Source organism: Lycorma delicatula, chromosome 4 (genome assembly GCF_047948215.1).
Source record: "Lycorma delicatula isolate Av1 chromosome 4, ASM4794821v1, whole genome shotgun sequence".
NCBI classification, from domain to species: domain Eukaryota; kingdom Metazoa; phylum Arthropoda; class Insecta; order Hemiptera; family Fulgoridae; genus Lycorma; species Lycorma delicatula.
Window position 1 is genome coordinate 64,499,035 of NC_134458.1, and position 23,129 is coordinate 64,522,163.

The window sequence follows — 23,129 nt, forward strand, 5'->3', positions numbered from 1 at the left end:
AAAGAAAGAGAAAACAGATGTAACAAGAAGAAAAAACAAAAATAAATATTTTTTCGTAGTTTTATTTAATGATAAAAAAAACAAGTCGTTTAAGTAAAGTGAAAACATTATTGGCAATATAAAAATTTAAATTGAAATTGAATCGCCAAAAAAATATATTCAGAAAATTTCCCTATAAAATATTGGTGTTTAAATAAAATATGCTTAAGGTAAAAAACAATATTTTCACTAATTTTTTTTTCTCTTTTGCCGAATCCTTTGTATATTGATCGCCACTTCGAGATATGAACGTATCCGAAGCGATAATAAACTTTATGCTAAAATTAATAACGAATTACAAACAAAATTACAGATCGGTTAATAATAAAAATGTTTTAATACGTATTCTATCTAGATTTCCCGTCTGATATTCGCTCTGATACTATACCTTAATTTATTCTAAGTATAAGAATAAATTGGTACAAGAGGCTAATAGGGTACCGACACGCACCATATACCATCATCTCCTATGAAAAAAGGCGAACCGCAAATTTACGCTCGACCACGTCAACGATGGTGACAAGTGAGTTTGTGAAAGAAAATGTTTTTTTATCTACGCCGGATGTAATTTACTGAATAGCGGAGAAATCCATATATGTATACATACGAGATATCCGGCACGGCTTCATTCAGTAGATACCCGTAAGTAAAGCGTACATTTTTACATAAAATCTACGGTGACAAACATAACTGAATTAACGTTGATATCCGGTGGCCGGAAAACTGCACGAAGGAATCGATAGCGTTAAAATTTTTACCGGTATGGCTAGACTAGGCCTTCCGTATTAAAGATGTACGGCTTAACGGCCGCCCCGTTACCCTGGCAGCTTATCTACGCTCGTTAATATCGAATGAGAAAACGAGTAACGATACACGAAGAACGAGTAAACTATAGAAGTAACACAATGCGTAATACTATGATACTCGGTACACGATATCGATACGATTTTAGCTTTCAACTCGATCAATGTGTAATAATCCTCATAGACAGCATCTGAAAGCGGTTATAATGTAAAAAAACATCGATAAATGAATAAATATCAATTTAAACGTAATAATAAAATAAATAAATGTACAAAATTAAAAGACAAAAAAATAATTTTTATAAACCTTTAAAATAAAATAGACGTTTGAAAAAAGCACTTTAAGTAATTATAAAATTATTTTTAAAATAACAATTAAAAATTAAACAAAGTAATTAATACCGAGGCAGGAATTTACAAAATATAATTTGGAGATCAACAATTGTAAAAATACTCTTTAAAGGAATTACAAACTGAAATTTAACAACGCTTTCATTGAAATGTAATTACAAACATATAAATATAATAAGTAGTACTCCAATCTTGCTGATCACATTAAAGATAATAAAAATACATTTTTTTAATATAGGTAACCTGGAAATATTAGAAACATACAGCAATAAATTTAAATCTTTTACTCTTGAAAAGATATACATTATTAAAAAAATAGCAACAAAAATATAATTAATGAACGAGTAAAGTTTGAAGACAATGATCGGATTGTGGAAGAAATACATTTTAATTAAAAATATTCTTTGAAATTATTATGATAATAATAAACAACAGTTCTATTATTTGTTACAGATTGTCAGATTGTAATAGCTACAGAACAGTTCATTTTAAATCGGTGACCGAGATGGTAAACTTATACTTCACAATAATATGTGATTTTAATTTAATTTTACATAAAACATTCTGACAAAACAGAAATTTCAACCGAAGTACTAAACATAGAGGAAATAATAGTTTTCTGGTTTTTTTTCAAATGGGTAAGAAGTAAGTGCCAAACAGGTAACTGAATGATAGTTAGATTATAAGAAAATATATTTTTCTCCTAGAATACAATTCGCTTAACTATTTAGTATCATAATATGAGCTAAATCGTAGTCGGCGTGCTGCCATAGTCTTTAGAGTAATATACTTATATACCGAAGAATTTTTATTAGATTTCTGGTCTGACAGTAATCTGTTACATAAAAAATTTCCAATTTTTTACTTCGGTTACCGTTCGTCAATAAATTATCGCTGCTAATATGACGGATGATCTGTCGAAGTGACAGTACGGTAATTTTCGTACTTAATCCGCTCCCGTTTTCTTTTGGATTACAATTATTATATTAAGATTTTAACGATCGAACAAGAAATTTAATTATTATTCTATAAGGGAATAATTAAATAAATTCAAAAAGAAGATCGTGGAACGGATAAAAGTATTGCAAGGAATAATGTAGTGTTGTTCGGTACAGTTTCTATACTCTCAAAGGAATTAAAACGGTTGTACTTTCCACTGATAGCGATAATTACATTAGTTATTTAGTTCTAAATAGACAGAAGAAATGTAATATTTGGATAATTTTTTTTTATATTATGAATTACGGTAATTTATAATTATTTTTTTGGAAATAGCTTACTTGAGATTGTAGGAACATTTTTGACTTACAGAAAATTCTTTAAGGGAACCATATTTAGGGGTCCATCAAAATGATTTCTCTATACTGATGGTTTTACCAAATCGGGCAGAAATTACCGATCTGGATCGATACGTTCCAGACATAATTAACGATATATATTAAAGTAACCTTTGCGTCATATCAAAGAAGTAATACGATCGAGCGGGCAGAAAATGGAAATCTGAATGATAACGCCGTAGGCTGTTGATAAAGCACATCCGTATAAACGATTCGCTGAAGAATAAAACGCGATATTAACCATACAGATGTCATGATCCAGATGAAAAGGGACTCGCCTATCGAAATCTATATGAGCGGTGTCACATGGGTTATACCGGTTTCTTGTATCCCCACTACCCGACGAACAGTCTCTGAGAACGAAAGCCTAGTAGAGAAAGAGCAGTGTAGGAACAAACCGGTTAACGAGTGGTGAGAGCTGAACCTAGTGCACTGGTGCAGTAGGCCGGCCGACATACGAGCAGTAGGCGTATATGAATTTCAAAGAATAAACGGAATCGACCGTATCCGTTTTTCTACACTACGAATTCGTAGCCTAGTAATCATCGTATAAGTGGATCTGTGACTGTAACTTAAGTTAATCTCTTTCATACGACAGGTAATTTATAGTAATTATTTTATTTTAATAAATACAATTCGGGAAAAGTCGAAGAAAACTAATTGCGTCGACCGATCGACTGTCAAAAATAATTAAAATCATTAATTACAATATTTTTCGGATGATTAGCACATAATGTGATAAGCTAAACTTGGAAAAGTTCGGTGAAAATTCGTTTAAAGTACAAGCGCAAGATTATTGTTAAAATATATATATATTTACTGCTAAGATCGTCATAATTTATTTATTTTAATTTATCTACCTTTCTTAGCTTTCTACCTTTCTTATAATTAGCTTTATAAATCAGCTGCTGAAGCGTTTCGGATATACTCCATTTTCAACATTTTCTGTACGACGAGTAAAGCGAGTTTTGGCATGTAGGACGTACCTATATGCATGTTGACAAATAAGGAGTTTTGACGTATAGGGCTGTACTGAGAACAACGAGTTTTGAAGATTGAATATATCCGAAACGCTTCAACAGGAGATTTAGTTACAAAAAAGCGTAGAAAGGTAGATAAATGTACTCGATATAAAACTTACAAGCGCAAGAATACACCTCAAAAATCCGACATTTAATCATAAATATATCAAAAGAAAAAAATCGACTCTCATTTTTCTATAAATCTGTAAACGTTCAACTTTTCAAATCTGTTCTGCTAGTCTCATTCGGTTAGCGAAAGATATGCGTATAAAAACAGTATTTCTCCACTTATTCGTATAATTAATTTTCTTTATAAATCAGGTACAAAGGGATATAGAAATTGTGTCAGTTCGTGACCAAAAAAATATTAAAATCCAAACCTACCGGGTTTAAAATATTTCATTTAATGAGGACTATAAAATAAAAAATCGTATTAGCCTAAAACAAGAAAAAAATTTAGATAGAACGGCAAACACAAGCAGAATGATAATTATAGATGGAAACCGATGCTCTATCTGAAGGATAAAGTATCCTCATGTATTCGTCTACCGAATAGTTTACGTGACCCGTTAACATTTCGTTTAACTAACGGATAAAATTATAGTCAAACAAAACCGGTTTTAAATTCATAATTAAGAGAATTTTAATTAACTAATTACTGCCGAACCGATCCAAATATTAATACATAAAGTTCTCTAATTAAGATATTTATTAGGTTCTATTATAACCGATACTGAAATAAATCATAGTTTCAAATCATAGTAGAAAGTTTCATTCGTTAGCGGTTCGAATAGTATTAAAGCCGAATAACTGCTCGAATAGAGATAAAAAAGATTTTTTTAACTCGTAGGCAAAACAGAAATCATTTGTCATCCTTCTCATCCGTTCTCAGGAAAACGTTCAGAATTTAACAATATTATGAATGTCTCTATGACACCGACAAGCATATATTTTTAAACGCTGAGAACGAAACGATTACATCAGATTAGAAATTTAATTTAAATTTATTTCTATACAGAAGTTTTTTGATAAAGTAATTTACCGAAGCAGCGATTAAGAACGATAACTATAAACGATTTTAATAAAACTTAATCGAACTATTTATAATGTACTTATTATTTTTTTATAATTTTTCCAAGTCCGATCTTAGAATCTTGTTTATCGTAAATATATGTATATTTTACTTTTAGATTATTACTAACAGTAAGTGATAATCTCGATTATTGAAGACGGTCTTGTCCGGTCTCGGATCGACAGCTCCAAAGAAGGTTACATTTAGCAACTGCGAAGGATACCGGTAATTATCGATAGACAGATTATCGATTTTCGATATAAAAAGGTAAAAAAGAACACGTGTGTAAACACGTTAGCTTTTATATAGCAGACAACAATAAAAATCTTTATAAGGCTTTTATGTTTATGTAGAAATCAGTGCCATCGCTAGCGCGAAAATCCACGTGAATGTCCTGTAAGAACAAATAATACTGATAAATAAACCATCTTAAAATAAATCTCAGTTAAAAAAAAAATAAGAATTAATTTCAACTACACTGATTTAAGTGATTTAATTTTAATCCACTATAAATGAAGATAATTAAAAACCTCTAAACTACTTTGACTTTAAAAAGAAATAACATAAATTCCTATAAGATATAATTACAAAACGGATGTAATTAGTTGCATTTGTGACACAACACAGATTATTATTACATATAATGTTTGTATAATATATTTCAGTATTATTGTTCGATTTAATGCAATTGCTATTTATAGACTTTATATGTATGTATAATATATCTGAATATATATGTATATATAGTATTCGTATATATATATATATATATATATATATATATATATATATTATATATTATATATATATATATATATATATATATATATATATATATATATATATATATATATATATATATATATTATATATTATATATAATTACAATATTTAATATCGGTCATTATAATATAATTTGTTTAATAATGTCTTATATAATTAGTACATAAGTCTTTAAAGGATTATTTTTATGTCCCTTAGGTCACATGACCATTATTTTGTGGCCGATCAAATCTGTACTCACATTATGTTAATCATAATTAATAGTCTTATATCATATCGGTTACTTTTCAATATTTGTTACAATTAAAAAGTTACACATTTTACTAATTTTACATTTTAAACATTTTTTTTAAAAATCTACAGGTGAGTGGTATGAGTTTGTTATCGTTTTAACAAAACTTTATTGTGGTCCTACATATGCTAAGTTAATAAAATTTAGTTATCTCTTTCTTTTGCGGTTTTATGGTTTTTTTTTTTCAATTATTAAAAAGTTAAATTTTCCGCCTATTTTGAGTCTTACCTTTGATTTACAAAACTGATATTTAAGTATTTTAATAAACTTTATGATAGTGCGTTTAAACCAACTAGATAGCTTACACCGTAATTTCGTAATGGTTATTACAAAATTTTAATTTTGGCGGCAATTTTGAGATGAACACGACAACCGATCGCGGTCATTCGTGTATTTTTTTAAATCTTCTGACGATACTTAATCCGAATCCGAAACAAAATCCGAGACAAAAAAGTGTTCAGACACATACACATGTACATATTGAATTCAATAACGAACTGTCGTTCGTTAAGTGTAATGAAATGTGATAGAAAAGGAGTCGATAAGGAATTAAAAAATAACGTATTAGGATCAAAACTTACCAGAAGTTTCACGATTTCCCTGTTTAGGGAGTAAATCACAGATAACGGGGAGGAGGTAAGGTAGAGGTTAAAATCAGACCGACACAAGCACGGTAAGCTGTTACCCAGAAAAGAAATTTGTTAGTATCTAACACAGATTTAACGATCATAAAAGTTTTTTTTTTAAATATCCGTGTTCAGTAAGGTAGCAAAATACGAACGATAGGAATAGCAGAATCGAAAGAATAGAGATCTTTGAAACGCGGTGTTAAAAGAGTACATTGCAAAGAGTTCGTTCGATAAAATTCGAAACGAAGAAGTCTGCAGTATACATATAAAAGGAGAAATTTTGCGGCAGAATCTCGTAAAGGGTGCATATAGTAGTAAGACACTTACGTTCAGTTAATTTGTCGATAGTAAGACATGTAGAAGGTTCGAAGATTATAATACATAAAAATAGAAGTCTGAGTACGTAGGATGTTGTAAATATGTGGAGCGTAAAAGATCAACAGAGAACAAAATCGAATGAAAAAACCAAAGAGTCGAAAAGAAAGAACCGATGACTACAAGTAAAAAAATTTAACTAAAACAATTTTTTTGTTTTCAAAAGACTTAATCAAAATCGGGCAGAATACATAGATATTTAAATTATTAATATTTTTTTATATCAAATAAAACTAACCCGGAATTCCCTTTATTAGAGAATGCGAGTATCTCTAAAAGGAACATCATTAAGGTCTTAGATCTCTGAATAATACGGAAGGACAAATAAAGATTCATAGTAAATATAGGTGCAATTTTATACAAATGCTATCGGCACTATAGATGTTGGGGATTTAAAATCCCGCGAAGAACCGCTGACCGCGCCGAAAGTATCAGGTCCGACCTGCAACGCACCTGATTTTTATTAATTTATCCTACAGGAATAACTGACGCTGTCATACCACAAAACAATATTAAAATCGTAATTACAATTACCAATCGCACTATTAAAAATATTTATTTAATTGCATTTCCCGATAGATTATTTTCTAATAATATACTCTATAATACATATAAATACTGTGGAATTATAAGGTGTTCCCTAATAAAAAATGAATTAAACCGATCGTTTGCTTAAATGATTTAACTGAAAGTAATCGAATAATTAATTTTACTTTCCTAAGAGTAAATTAACACATCGTAACAAAATCATAAGTGTAGATATAAAAAATGAAACGCAGAACTTAACAGCCCGCTTTATGACGTCGATATACAAAACATTAAAATAGACTTACCGACCCCGCTCCTTACGCGGCGGTGTCATTATTTCTCTGTCCCATCGAAGATGAAACCGGTACTCGAGACGGGAAGACAACATGGATACGAGTACCGTGTATTTCGATAAAACGAAATATAAATACAATGTATACATATAATGTTGACAATATTTCAAATATTTAGTCGTGAAAACTTTCTGATACGTACAGAACACCGATTATTTAAGAGTTTTAAACGGTTAAATTCGGGTTACATAGTACTTCGACATTCGAATTTATTCAGATTAAATTACAATTTTTTTTTCGTTTAATCCATCGTCATTCGGACGCTTCTTTCGAACCATGAACATATTATTTAACGAAGCGTGTGCCCTAGTAAACTTCTCCGGGGAAGTCTACATCTAAGAAGTAATTAAGGATTTAAATTAGTCTATTATTTGTCGGTTATTATCTTCAGGAATCGGTGCGGTACTAGATAGTACGAACAGCATTTGATGTTCACTACCCAGCCCGCTTTTAGTGCAAATACATGTTATTTATGCCGCTACTTTTTTTTAAAGCTAGGTCATACTTACCGCCTACCATTATCGGATGTCGCTGATCTACAAATAACACGTATTACTGTAAATACTAAAATTATTTTTTTTATTAGTATTTCGATAGAACGGAATGAAAAACTCTTCTATATAATTAATTATTAATACGATAAATAATATTTCAAAATAATTTTTTAAAAATTTTCTCTACAATTAACTCGTTATTTTAATTTCAAATTAATGTTAATGAGTGACGGCTATATTATATATCCATCGTTAATAACAAAAAAAAAAGATTAATTGTAAAACAACTAACAATCGATAATTAAAGATTAAATATTTCAGATTGTTTTACGACTTTGACGGACAAACAAGATTTCCGAGACCGTCAACAGTCGTAAAGTATTAGCGAAATTTATACCCACTCAAATAAAATGAAATAACAGGCTTCATACATTTACCGTTAATTCCCTTATGTACGAAAATTAATGTTTATTATTAGACATAATAAGTGAAGGGATAGAGTTTTTCTTTTTTTTTTACCTGTCGATATATCACTCTTTGTAATGATGCTGGGTATCTATTTTCAATTATAAGAACCTAGCGTATTCACAAAAAATCGGTATTTATACATAAATTTTAAAAAATTATAATTTTCTTATTTTATCTATCCTTTACAAAGATTTAAGTATTATTTAACTATAAACGTATTTAGGAAAACCTTTTAAAAAATCAAACGAAAAGTTAATATTCTTAATAAGGGTTTTAAAATACAGTTTTAATACGATTCAAATATAACGTTTACAATACTTCAAATATTTAGCCGTGAAAACTTTTGATCTTTACAGAACATTCTTCAGTGTGAAATACCCCGATTAATAATCGGGGTAGCGTTCGTTAATAATCAGAAGGGAAGCAAGTGTTCAATAAACACATATTTCGCTTGCGATAGTTCAATAAATATTTAAATTATCATTAAATAAAGAATAGTAAATAAAAAACGCATAAAAAAGTTACCTAATTTCAACCGTAAATGGTTAATAATTTGTTCTGGGACGGCGAGAAAGGAGAAAAATGTTACGCGTTTATTAGAGGGAGGAGTCAAGTAAGAGGAGTGAGTGTAGTTTTTTATTTATCTATATCATTACTGTAGGATTTTCAATGATGAGCTATTTGAGGCACTGGTTGGCGTAGCTTTCTCTGAGAGTAATTATTTTCATTATAAAGCCAGACCCTGTGGTGAACGGGAGGTGGTAGTATTTGTACTTCTGAAAACCGCTTGCATTTCTGTTGACTCGGCTTGTCGAGCCTCACTCTTCTCGGGAAGTATCCTCGTACATAAATAATCAAAATTACAATTACAAAATTAAAAAGTTTTTTTTTATTATGTGTTGTTCACAGGTTAGCAATTTGGAATGAGACGGACTCATGCGCATTTTGTTCTTGTGCGTACATCACCTTTTCAAATCATTTCTTCCTTGTTACAGAATGAAAAAATATATACCTTTATTTCTGTTAATTTTCAAAAGTTTTCTGGTTTTGACGACGCGATTTAATATTTAAATTCAGCTACTTTTCATAATTAAAAAAATAAAATAAAAATAATTTCATAATACGAAACTTCCGACGGAAGGGACTTAATCGTACACGTACCCTAAATGAAGTCGATGAAATCAAAAACTTCTTGCGTAATATTTGTTCTACATTTCTAATTCTGTCCGGTAAATTTTTATTTTTTTTTATTTCCCATTTCGTCGCTGTTACCTTGAAAACGGAAGATTCATTGTAAGAATTCGATTGAATCGAACCCAAAGTAAATTTTTAACTTCTTAATAACTTTAATTTGCGACACTGCACGAGCCTATATATACTATAATGATAACCACAATGAAATAATTTATTTTTCATAATTCCTAACAATAACGTACTAATCTATTAGTAATTTTTTAGAGTAATAAATTCCATTTAACTTAAAATTACTAAAAATCTCTGTATAAATATAATTCGAGGGCTCGTAAAAAGACCGCAACTATAGGCCTAAAAGGCCCGTTCTGGTGCCTTCCTTGATTTCTCTTTCCTGTCTGATCTATAAACCTGTAAACGAAAATCATATATTCTCATTAAATATCCAAAATTCGGTCGCCCATGTATATATATATATATTACTTTTCCCGACTGAAATTATTAGAATGTCACCGTTTCTTAAAAAATTTACTCTAACAGGAGCTTTTGTAGCACAAAATTGTTAGTTTATTTCTTCTTCGAATCACCCAAGTTTCAATTACATGTATTAAAAAAGGTAGACATAATTTTTTTAAATTTTGTCGGATGACATTTGTAATTCTATTTTTAAGTATTGTGTACGCAGTTCTACGGATATATCTTCTTATAGAAAGGCGTACGTACAATTTGTTTTTATTGAGGATATTTCACAGTATAGTCGATCGAAACCGCAAACGGTATCTTCCTTAGCACTATTTTGGAACGAACAGGATACTTCCCGTAAAACGCATTACCTTCGCAATAAGGTATCGCTATGAATTAAATATCTTTACCTACCGAAGGTGAACCTAAAAGGCCGGTTCGCGTGCCCGTCTGTTTAATAAACTTTTCTACTTTTTCCTGTTTCAGATACTCGAAGCTCGTCCGATCTCCCGGAGTCGTGGAGTCGTCTCCCGGTCTGAATTTAAAATCCTTCTTCTAATAATTTCGTCTGTACAAATATTAAAAATTTTTGGAAATAACTTAACTCCTTGTCTCCTTTCTATAATTGCACTCTCCTCGGGCCTAATTTTTCATTTAACATCCATAACTAAAGAAACATTCTAAAAACTGTTTATTAAAGGAAATTAAACGAATAAGGTATCCTGTTCTTTTCATTATCTGCTACAACTTACTCCGATTCGGCTTATAAAATACTTTTTCCATATGTATAAATACTGAGTGTATTAAGGTTATAATATATTTTTCTTCGATCTTTTGGGACGATTAAATACTAAACATTTCTTGTAGGTCTTCCCGATCTCGTCATTTGCCGAGTTCTTCTTTAAAATTGTATCGGAAGTTTTTTCAATTTCGCATTAGCATTCGATCCATCGGACTTAGTCCTTAATTCTTGTTACCATTTATCGTTACATGTATTTTATTTTTTTGTTTTGCTACATTATTTATTTTATTTATTTATTATATTCATTAAGTAAAGAATAATACGATTTTCTGTCTGTTTTGCTTCAATAAAAGACCGATTTTTAAAAGTTTTTATTTCCTTTTTAATGTCTGTAATTACATTAATTTTCTCAGAATTAAGTTCTTACAAGTTTTGTTACTAAATTTTACGGCTTTATTAGTTATTTTACAAAACTATTGTACTACAAACCTAAAAAGACTTGTTCTTTGACACCGAATCTTGTGTTTTACGTTGAATATCTTAAAAATTACTGACATTACACTTCTGGGACCTACTTTATCCTACTGCCCAACTCAAATTACATAAGAAACCAGCAACGTCACTCGTTAATTTGGGTCCCAAAATTACTGCAGGGCTTATTTTTATTAGAAGAGCTGAAATCCGGACGAAATCTTTCGCAAGCTGTGACTCGTAAACAAAGCGTTTCCAGACCTATGTTTGTTTCTCATTATTTTCACCAGTAAAATATGTCCTGAAAGTTTATCCGTTTCTTTGTGGGGTACTCAGAATATCTCAGAAATATTACTTTATTTTTATCCCGGTACTTAAAAACAAGGCCGAGTTCCCGATGTATGTTAAAACAAAATCTTATTTTTTATAAATGTACGAGGAGCGTACGTTTTCATTTATCACAAAAAATCTTGAATAAATGTAAGTCTTAACCGGAGAAGTAGATCGCCTTGTATTTTAATAATTTAATAATACTATCCGAATCTATTGCATTTTTTGGTTGAAGCCATAAATTATATCTTTATTGCTGCTTCTTACTATATGAATTTTCTTATGAGTAATCTATTTAAATTGTTGCTATTTATTTCTAATATTTACATGTTTTTATATACTTGAAAATTAATGATTGAGTCTGGCATAATTAGTCGTCTGTTTTTTACATTTATATGCTTGCAAATTTTCCTGAAAACGTTTTTTAAAATTCTATTTTTCTCTTCTCATTCCTCATTCGTTATCGGTATTAGAATTAGATTTATTACTTTTAATTATTTTATCTATTTTTTACCGCTTGTTTTAAAGGCAATTTTATAATCAGTCGAATACTTTTTTATATAAATATTTAAACGCGTTATATTATATTTTAATCGGACATAAAATGTTTAATATGCTTACGTTCTGATCGAGCAGTTATCTCTACGAAAGCTCTTAACCGTGGGAAAAGAGAAAATAATACTAGTATATTAAGCGGTAATTAAAAGATAATTAATTTTGATCAAAAAGATGTACCGTTTGTATAAGCCCAGTAAGCGAATGTATATAATAATTAAAAACAACCGTTATGCACTGTGCTATAATCTGTCCGTATGCATTAACTGAGAAAGCCGAAGTACAAAAAGTTAAATTATGTTTTTACAACATTCAATTGTGCTGTATCGATGGGTTTATCGAGGAATGAAGACAGTTTTTACCACGAACGATAGCTTTTCTTCAGCCCGGTACGATCCGAAGCCACTACTGGTCACGGCTCATTACATAAAAAAACTTACTTCAACAAAATTATTAATTATTATTTCTATTTTATCTTTTTTTTATACCGAGATATCCATTTATACTGAACCAAAATCAATCGAGTGCTCGAAGGAACAAATTATTATCCATTATTTTTAAAAAAACTTTTCAAAATGGTAAGTAGATCGATCGGCTTGGCTGTCGCCGACCTGTAACGACAAAAGAAAATAAAATTTAGGTAATAAATATCAATAGGTTTTTAAAACGGTTCAACAGATTTCACACATTTATGATGAGCAGTTCTTTCTGAAGACAATTTTTTTTATCGATTCTTTTCCCGATTATTCCTAAATAGTTCGGTCTCAAGTCGCAAAATGAGCGGTTCCAGTCCGATATTAGTTTGTAAACTAAATATTACGGTTCGAACCGTGTGTATTTTTTCGTTTTTTTTTTCACGGTATTTTTGTTACGGTTTTAATTTTATTATTTTCGGGTTCTTATCGGTCGAATGTCAGGCGTTATTATCATTTACTATTAATAAAAATGTGTCGATTATACCGATCGATTTAATATCGCAAATAAATTTACGTATTGGGATTAAAGGTAAGAGTATGATGCGTCCTTTTCTTTCAAACTTCTGTTGTACGTGTAAAATTTTGGAATGAAAATAGCTATTAAGGAAAGGAAGAACAAAGAGATACAGGCTAAAAGAAAAATAGACGATTTTAAAAGTACTTTTGAAAACGATGGAAGATTAAATTCTTATTTTTACCTCATCGTTAAGAAATTTACCTGATTATGCGAAATAAGCTAGAGAACTGCTTTTTCGATCGAGAAATTATCGGACTCCCGTGAATTAAAATACCATCTCAGATAAGAAATAAAATTAAACTGAACCAAATGCCAGAATGTTTTAATACGATGAATTTACATTTCGATATTAAGGCAAAAAGATAAGATACTTACATCACGGAAAAAAAATATGTTGCTAAACGACTTTAGATGCATAATTTACGATTAGAAGAATGACATTAGAAGCTGGAGATATCAAAATTAAATGATCGATGAAAAAGCGATGGAAACCGGAATCAAAGTTTTCAAACTTAAACCAAAATCACTACCGTGATATCAAGGGAAATTACTGCGAATTAAAGCCCAGAGAAGGTATGTGGTCAAATGGTATGTGGTGAAATATAATAGCACCTGTACTTCTAAAAATAATGAGTAAGAAGAGTATACGTAATAATAAAGGAATATATAGCACGCGTACCGTGTTATGTACTCGTGGTACGAGGCAAAACACCCAGCCGTAAAAATATTTTTGTATAAATTTCAAACGGTTCGATCCTACGGAGATCTGTACTTAATTCTTTTTTTTTTTTTTAATTGTATGTACCTTTAAAGAAATTTTAAAAATGAATAAAAAGTAAAGTAGGCTGTAAATTATCGTACCACTACAAACGATAGAAGAAAACTAATTTTATAATGAAGCTTCTGCTTTCAAAGTCACGCAATCCACGTAGTACAAACAGTACGTTCAGAAAGTTGTTGTACACCGGAATTATTAATATTAATTATTATTAGTGTAATGAAGAAACTTTCTTAATTATTACTTTGTATTTTTATTTCACTATTTTAACGAAACGGATATTGCAATAATTGGAATAGTTTATAAAAGCGGTTGAAAATGACCTCGTCCAACATCAATATAACACTGCACACGTTTCAGTTTGTTTTCAAACGCTTTAACCATTTGATGTACTGGAATGTCTCGTTATTGCGGTTTTTAGTAAGTCAGTTTTTGTTCGTGATCTGTTGCGATACACTATTTGTTTCGCTGCTCCCCCATAGAAAGTAATCTGGGGGAATCAGATCGGCTGATCGTGCCGGCCACAAACCCCTCGAAATGATTCGTTCACCAAAGATATTACGTAAAAAGAATCATTGACCTGTTAGCTGTGTGCGCTGTGACACCGCCTTTTTGGAACCAGCCGTAATTGATTTCCACTTTTTAACGATCACTAAATACAATATCTGTATTTTCAAAAAAGATTGGACGTACACTTCGTGTTCTTCTCACACCGACCCAGACTCCAATTGTTCGTGTAATTCATAGGGGTTAGTTGTCGAGCACAGTTGTGTATTTTTTGAATTAATGTACCCTCCCAGATGAAACCACGCTTCATCTATAAAAAAACTGGAATGTCGAAGATACATAGGGAATTTTGGTCAATAAAACGATGAAACCATTGACAATAATTTAGTTTTTTGGCATGATCAATAGGTTTCAGTTATTGAATACACATTACTTTGTAGGGAAAAGATTCAGTTCTTTTCTTACAGCTTTATGTGCGCCAGCAAGTCCGATATCTAGCTGCTGTGCTAACTTACGCATTGACTTTGATAGACTTTTGGCCATAGCATCTGAAATATCAAGAAACTTCTATTCGTTTACTTTAGGTGGAACAGGAGTATTTTGAAACTTTTCAGTAAACTTGTGCTTCATTTAATCAGTATACTTGCCACCTTCACGAAAGACGTGTTCAACGAGAAAAATGCGTTCCTCTACCGAAAGAACCATTACGTTTCTCGCAAATATCGATTCCGATAAACGAAATGAAACAAAGCACGTTCAATCACAACTCAGCAAATGACGTCTTAGTTTATTACTCAGCAACGCCAACTAGGGCGTTAGGTTTGTTGCCACATGGCAACAAACCTAACGCCGAAAAAACAGATTGTACCACATAATTCTAAAACATACTGTACAACGACTTTCAGAGACGCACTGTACTACAACTATGACCTATCTTTACTAAACGATGAAAAGAATATGTGTCCGAACAATAAGGTATAAAACAAGTGCCTGTTTTGAATAAGGTGTTAAAAATTGTATAAATATCGACTATTGTACAAAATTTTAAATTTTGATAATATAATCTTTAGTAATATAACAATAGTGGCCTCTTGCTGTTCTGCAGCGTTTTTGTTACAAAGTAATGTTAACACTTAAAAAAGTCAGCTAAAAACCTATTCCGGCTAAAAATCTAGTGGACCCGTGCTGCTCCAGAGCGCTATTATTACAAAGTAATATATTTTAAAACATTCGGCTAAAAACCTTTTTCCATTTACAACACGTCTCGCCCCCATTCCCTTTGTTTTTCCCTTTCCTTTCCTAACAGAACTAAAATGCGTGCTCAAAACTTATTTCTGGTCCATATGGACGTCCTTTTGGGCGGATCGGGCTGATTTTTTTTTTTATTTTGCTCGGAATGGCCTGCATATATGTCATCAAGTATTGACGGACCTTCAAAGTGATTTTCCTGTGAGTAATAACCTCGGAAAACTTCTCAGTTAAGGAATAAATAAGGATATCTCAGAGGAGACTCAAGTTTGGGGTCCGATGACACTTGATGACACATCTGTGGGTCATTTTGAACAGAATAAAAAAAATCAGTCTGATCCGTTCAGTAGAACGTCCATACGGACTAGAAATAGGATTTTAACCCAATTTTTTTTTAATATATAAGATAGCGGGTGATGATTGTATACCGAACTGTTCCTCAATATTTTGATCGAAGTCCTAATTTGACACACATTACCGAATTTTTTAAAATTCAAATATCGAAGAATTTGTTTTCTATTAATCCAATACAGTCGGTATAACTGATTAAGCTTTTTCTACTGATAGTTTAGTTACTTAAGTAGGTCCAAATTCTGAGCGGCTCGGATACAATATTTATTGTTTCTATCGTCAAGAATCCGGTTCCATTTTAAGCTGACCATAGCTTACTGATTCAGGCAATATAGATCGGATGAATACCGAGATCTGAATTGAAACTTCATCAAAGAAGATTTTTTAGATAGTTTAGTTTTCTAAATTCTTGTAAGGCACTTGAATACAATGTTCTCAAAATTTAGGAGAATCCGGATATTCGTAGGTAGGAGAGCGAAATGTTACTAAACAAATGTGTGTGTGTGCGCGCGCGCGCGCGTGTGTCCTTTTCCCCAACTCCCGGCAAAGTTATTTTCATAAGCGTTTTAAGATTAATTTGAAGACTAATGATAAAATTATTTTTAGGTAGATTTCATAAGAAATCTACCTTATCTTCATAAGAAATTATGGGTACCATAATTCGACTTCCGGAAAATTTCGACATATCTTCGCATTTCACATCCCCCAGACCCCAAAACCACTGTCAGCTCAAAAGTTTATATGTACATTTATATATATGTATATCACTTTCTTGTGGACACTATAACTGCCGTAATTTTGGGCCAATCACTTTCAATTGTTCCCTAAAAATAACTCCAGCCAAAATCTCGGTCGAGTTCGTTAACGGTCAAAATCGGACCATGGGGGTGGAAATGGGAGGCTTTTTGAAAAAAAACAAAATATCGTTATAACTTTCTTATTAAGTAAAATATCGGATTCGTTTAAAATTTTTACTATTCTTTGGATAAGGGCCTAAATCTTATCTCACTGAAGTTTTTTGATATCACAACCATTGGCCGAGGGAGTGGAAAAAATGGAGTTTCGAAGACAAAAAAAATCATACCTTCCTTAACAGGCACAGTATCGAATCGGTTTAAAGTGGTCGTTAGTCCTGTAAACATTACGTAAAACATTTGTCTGAAACAATTTTTGATATGACCAACCCTTACGGCAAGGGGTGACCAAACTTTTGCTGAAATTGTAAGATGGGGCTTGTCATATGCTAAACATATGAAACATTTTTTCACATGCAACCATTACCGTCTTGAGTAAATTTAAAGTTTTTCATTACTTTAAGGTGGAAATTATTTAATCCCTTACTTAGCACCGGTGAAATCTACCTCCGCCTTCCGGCGAGCGGAAGGGAATTTTTTAAAATAGCGAAAAAAAGAAATTAAAATATAAGGGTCAAAAGAGAATAACAAAAACAAAAAATAAAACAATTCGTACTAAAAACAAAAAATAATTTTGTTTTCAAGAAAATTACTTTTAAAAAAAAATTCTATTTATGAATGATAAAAAGAAAATCGTGGGGAGCCCTTTAATTATAAAGTGTTTGTATATGAGAGCGCGCCTCACACTTTGCTTCGTAGTCATGCATAAATAGAATTATTTTCAAAAGTAATATTCTTTTAAGTAATTTTCTTGAAAACAAAATTATTTTTCACTTTTTAGTACGATTTTTTTTTATTCTGTTTGTTTTTGCTAATTTTTTTTTTTTTTTTTTTTTTTTTTTTACTTTTTAGTTATAATTAATGAAATTGAAATACTTTAATATGGATATTCAACGGTGTGGATCAATAGCTTAAATGAAATTGTAAGTTAAAGAAAAGCATATAAAAGTAATACAATTCTAGTAGTTACGGTAGTAAGTACGTAAACCTGTTTATGTATCGCTTTTAATAATGTTCTTGTGCAGCTAATTAATAATTATCCTAAAAAATTATGAACCGTTAAAGACACTGACGAGGAAAGTGGGTGTTTCGTTCAAAGATATCTGTGCCATCTTGATACTTGATTTTTGTTCATCCGCATCAACTTTTATGCAACTGTATGAATTTCAGTGGAAAAATTTTTTGGGGGGACCGGTCAGATCCATGTATTATATTGCCTACCTATAACCTGACAACTCTCCCACCTCTTTTTGATTCTGTCGCAGTCATAAAGCAAAAAGGTGTTCCTATAAAAGTACAGTTAATTAAATTTTTAACTGAAAAATGCTAAATATATTTAGTGGAAAGAGTTTTGAAATAGACACTTCCATACATACTTTCAAATACAGAGTGCGTGAGAGACGTTCGAGAGAGAGGCGTACAAGTTTTATATCGGGGGGACTACAAATCTTCTTCGGTTACTGTTCTTAACAATTATTACACCTTAATTCAATTGTTAATATTTTAAAACATAAATGCTAATGGAAAGAAATTACTAAAAAAATGGGGGGAAAATATTCTGTTTTTCTGGAAATTATTTGTTAGTTGGAATTTTTTAATTTTACATTTTATAATTTTTTAGCTTATTAAATTTTCAAAATATAATGTTTTATTCTTAATTACTCAAACATAACAAAAAAACGGAGTATTTATTTTGAGAATTATTTAGGTAAAATATTCTGATTTTTTTTTTTAATAATTTTATTTTTTTTTATTGACATATTTCTGATTTGATGTGCATCCATTTATATGATAAAACAGTTTTGTAAAAATAAAAATTTTATAACATATTTCTATCAAGCAAATTGTGGTTCGACTCATTTTATTAAACTAAAATTTGTGTTTCTATAGCTTAGTGATTTTTTAAAAGCAGTCAATAATTTTCTTAAAGAAAATTCAATATTTTCATTTTTTTATAATACTGACATAGACAAATAAAGTAAATCTATTTAATTCTTTAACTTTTGATTTATTATTAATTCTCAGAAACATATGAATGAAAACGTAATCGTAAATATTAAAGGCTATTTTATAAAAAAAGTATAAAATGATAGTCGACTCCTTATTGTCATATCTAGGTCCAGTTACAAGTATGCATTATACTATTTTATTTTTATATGCATTTATATGTAAATCTTAAGAAATTCATTTTTCTGAAACGAAATCAGAAGAAAATGATAACTGCTAAAAACAGTCTCTTTTTTCCCGAACTTTGGAAAACATCGCAAATGTTTTTTATACTTTTTTCTGTAATCGTTTGTGAAAAGTCAGAATAAGCAAAGATTCTACAAAAAATATTTTTGGATCTACAGACTTGAAATGTTGATTTAAAAATGAAAAAAAAAAAATATTCGTTTTATATTTTGTCTTATATATCCTGTACTTGGAAACATAACAAGCATAATGTTTTCTTGAACCGCGCAGTAAGGCGAAACATTTGAGATAAAAGAAATCTCTGCGTTATCGTTCGGGAAGGAGTTATGATGCGAAGTAGAACGTAAAACGGTTATATATGAGGAAAGAAAAATAAGGAAACTGAAACAATGAATTCATTTCCACAATGAAATCTTAAAATTTATACCCGTTTAAAATCAGCCTAAATATGTAACTGTAGTCTACACTTGCTCTAATTAAGTAATTTTTAAGCCAAAATTTTCTTTTGCAAACCGGTTTTTTCATAAATCTGTTATTTTTCATAAAATAATCAATACGTTCTGTTTAGTTTCGTTCAACTGCCTAGCTTATATTTTCGCTAGAGTCGGATCCTAAAGAATCTATCGATAATTTTAAACCAACTCTGTACAGATATGTTACATTAATTTTGTTTTTAAAACCTAATTTTACTGTACAACATTATTCGTATGTCGGTCGAACTGAGTAGGAATCGAGTTCGAAGGGACGTTATTTTACTATAAGAACCAATGATAAACTGAAATTAAAAAAAATTTAAGTATTTTGATCGAAAAACGTTTTTATCTATAGAAAAATCACTTTTCTTTCTAGATTATAATGTAAGGAAGAGCGATTATGATAACTGCAATTTATGATAACTTATTATTCGGTACAGGTCAACGGGAACAAAAAAGAGTACACAATTTCAAAACGTTAAATAAATTAAAAATTTCATTATCGATAGATGGTCCTTTAGTAGGTCCTTTACGTTAAGGATTGAATCTATTCATTAAGCTTATAAGTATTAAATGATAAATTTTACCTATTGTTTTAAAATTGTCATTAATTTTATTTACAAAATCTTATGTTTGCTTTATACAGGAAACGTTAAAAACACGAAAAATGGTTTCCAAGTGTTTAACTATTCTAATAATAACAAGCTGTTTAGCGAAACTGGTTACCGGTTCACTGGCCGTAAATATTCCATCGGAAAACGAAGAGGAAGATGAAGAAGAAGAGGAGGAGGAAGAGACTACCACTTTATCTTACAATTCTTTTCCCCAATCACGTTTGGAGGTCGACGAAGATAAAGACGATTGGATGAATCCTTCTGATTCAACAGGATCAAAAGGTAATGTATTTCTTAAATTTTTTTCGATATAATATGTTAGATCACCCGTCGACAAAACTTGTAGAGAATTTAATTCTGAGAAAAGTAATGTAAATACAGTCAATAAAAAGTAAATAGAAACTTTTAAAAATTAACTTTTTATTGAAGCAAAACAGATGAAAAATATACAGAAAATCACCTTCAAATGCGATGCGTTTCACAGACCTGTTTCGAACGTACGACTTATTAATCAAAAAAAAAAAAGCTGCAATAAACTTCCACTGGCAATTCAATAGGGTGACCGAAACGCATACAGAGCTAAATCGGATTTATGTGTTAATAAAATGTTCGTTATGTTCTGTGCGACCGGTTCGTTTCATTTCGAGAAAAGAAAATTTAGTGAATTACTCTTTTTCCTTAAGGGGATAACGAGCGGATAAAAACTGAAAGTGCTTTGACGAATCTCGATTGCATATTATTATCGAATAAAAATGCGGCTACATTTTTATAATTATATTAAAATTGAAAACGAATTGTTCACAATTATAAAATATTAAAATTCTTTGGCGATCATATTTTACATAAGAATTTCGAGTCGTAGAGACAGGTTTACAAAAATATGTCATTAACAAGTTTGAAGTCTACTATTTTAATAGCATGTTAAAAAATAACGGTTCCACACTTATATAATATTGAATACTAAATCCGGAAAGTCGAGTTTATTTTATCGGCAAATAAATTTAATTTATGCCCCTGAAATAAGTTCACATTGCAAAAATTTATTATGGATAATATTTTATATTAGAAAGTTAATAAATAATAAAATCCGTGTTAGTTTTTAGTCACTACCAGAGGATAGTATCATAAAAAATTATAGTACCAACAAAAGCTGAACTTTCTTTAAAATAATTTATTTAATAAAAACGAACATAGTTTTGGGTAATCTAGAAACTCCTTTAGAAATAGTATCTAGAATGATACTTATGTGAGAATATATGTATCCACTTCTTTGGTTATTCTTTCAGATGAATTTTGATTCTTTTTGAATTGAATAATCGATTCAAAAAAATTCCGATATGAAATTCATTTTATCGATACTCTTACGATGTCAGCCAATAATGTAAAGCAATTTTAAATGAAAAAGTTTTTCCTGATAATTTTTCAAAAACTACCTACAAATGCTAAAAGTATACAAAATAGAAATATAATATGTTCATATATATACAACTATGTTACCAACACATTACAAGTATGAAACTCCGATATCTGGCAAATGTCGATATTCTTTGGTAATGTCGACACATATCAAATACGTCGGTGAAAGATCGAAATATTTGCTTATTCAGACCTTCGACGATATATGTCGACAAACACAGATAAGCTGCAGTGGAGGTCGAAACGATAACTAGAAACTAAAAAGAAATCACCCGATACCAATCCGTAAGGTAAATAGATTACAAGAAACCCTCGTAAAAAAGGAAGTTTAAATTTAAAACAAACATAACCTACGTTCGCTAACCTCGTCTAATAAACGTTAAATATACAAATTAATATGTTATTCTCCAACATTTAAAACGATTAATCAAATTCACCGCATTTATAAAAAATAAATTAATCAAATTTTCAGCATTGTATAAATTGAAAGGGCCAGTCAGGATATACAGAATGTGTTAACTGCATGGATGAACGATAACGATACAAATAAATGGTCAGATGGTTTGCCCTTTGTACAATTTTGGTATAAAAATATTTTTAACTTTTATATTCAGCTTTCACCATCAGTGTGTGCTGAATGCGATGAATTTTATTAAGCGCCTCCAGTGTTGGAGGCATTTATAATTTGTATATTTAACTTTAATTAGACGATGTTACCGAACATAGGTTATATTTGGCTTAAATTTAAACTTCCTTTTTTTTTATGAGGGTTTCTCGTAATCTATTTATCTTAGAGATTGGTATCGGGTGATTTTTTTTTTAATTTCTAGTTATCGGTTCGACCCTCACCAGAGTTTATCTGTGTTTATCGACATATAAAGTTGAAGCTCCGAATGTATGTAGCAAATATTTCGGTATTTCACCGACTTGTTTGGTATGTGTCGACATTCACCGAAGAAAATTGACATTCTCTAATTTCGGTCTTTCACGGCAACATATATACAAAATCATAAAATTCCACACAACAATAAGTGTATTAGTACTACTCATTTCTGAAAATTTTGCTTTGAAGTTTATAACCTTTATGAAAACATTATTTTCAAGTAGATTGCCGGTACTAAAAATGCAGGCAAAAGTACAGTAATTACACCATATTAGACGTTAAATTTTTTATAAAATCGCAAGGACCGTTTTCAAAAGATTTGTACTGTACAGATCGCTTTGAATTTCATCCCTATAAAATTTTCGCTTTCAAATTTCGATTATTTTCTTATAAATTCGGAGTTATTTTTCCAAACGACTTTCACAGCTAATTATCAGTAAATAGTGGGTGGAATTCCACCCA

General features: G+C 30.4%; 1 protein-coding gene across 2 annotated transcripts in view; it reads left to right on the plus strand.

The window, feature by feature from the left end:
* Window positions 1-2,933: 2,933 nt before the first annotated feature.
* The window catches only part of Osi22 (Osiris 22), a 36,959-nt gene continuing 16,763 nt past the window's right edge, over window positions 2,934-23,129 (plus strand). For both annotated transcript variants that reach the window (XM_075361954.1, XM_075361955.1), the window contains exons 1-2: window positions 2,934-3,128; window positions 20,401-20,650. In XM_075361954.1, coding sequence (XP_075218069.1) covers window positions 20,422-20,650 — 229 coding nt within the window. In that variant the 5' untranslated portion in view covers window positions 2,934-3,128; window positions 20,401-20,421. The remainder of the gene's footprint in view (window positions 3,129-20,400; window positions 20,651-23,129) is intronic.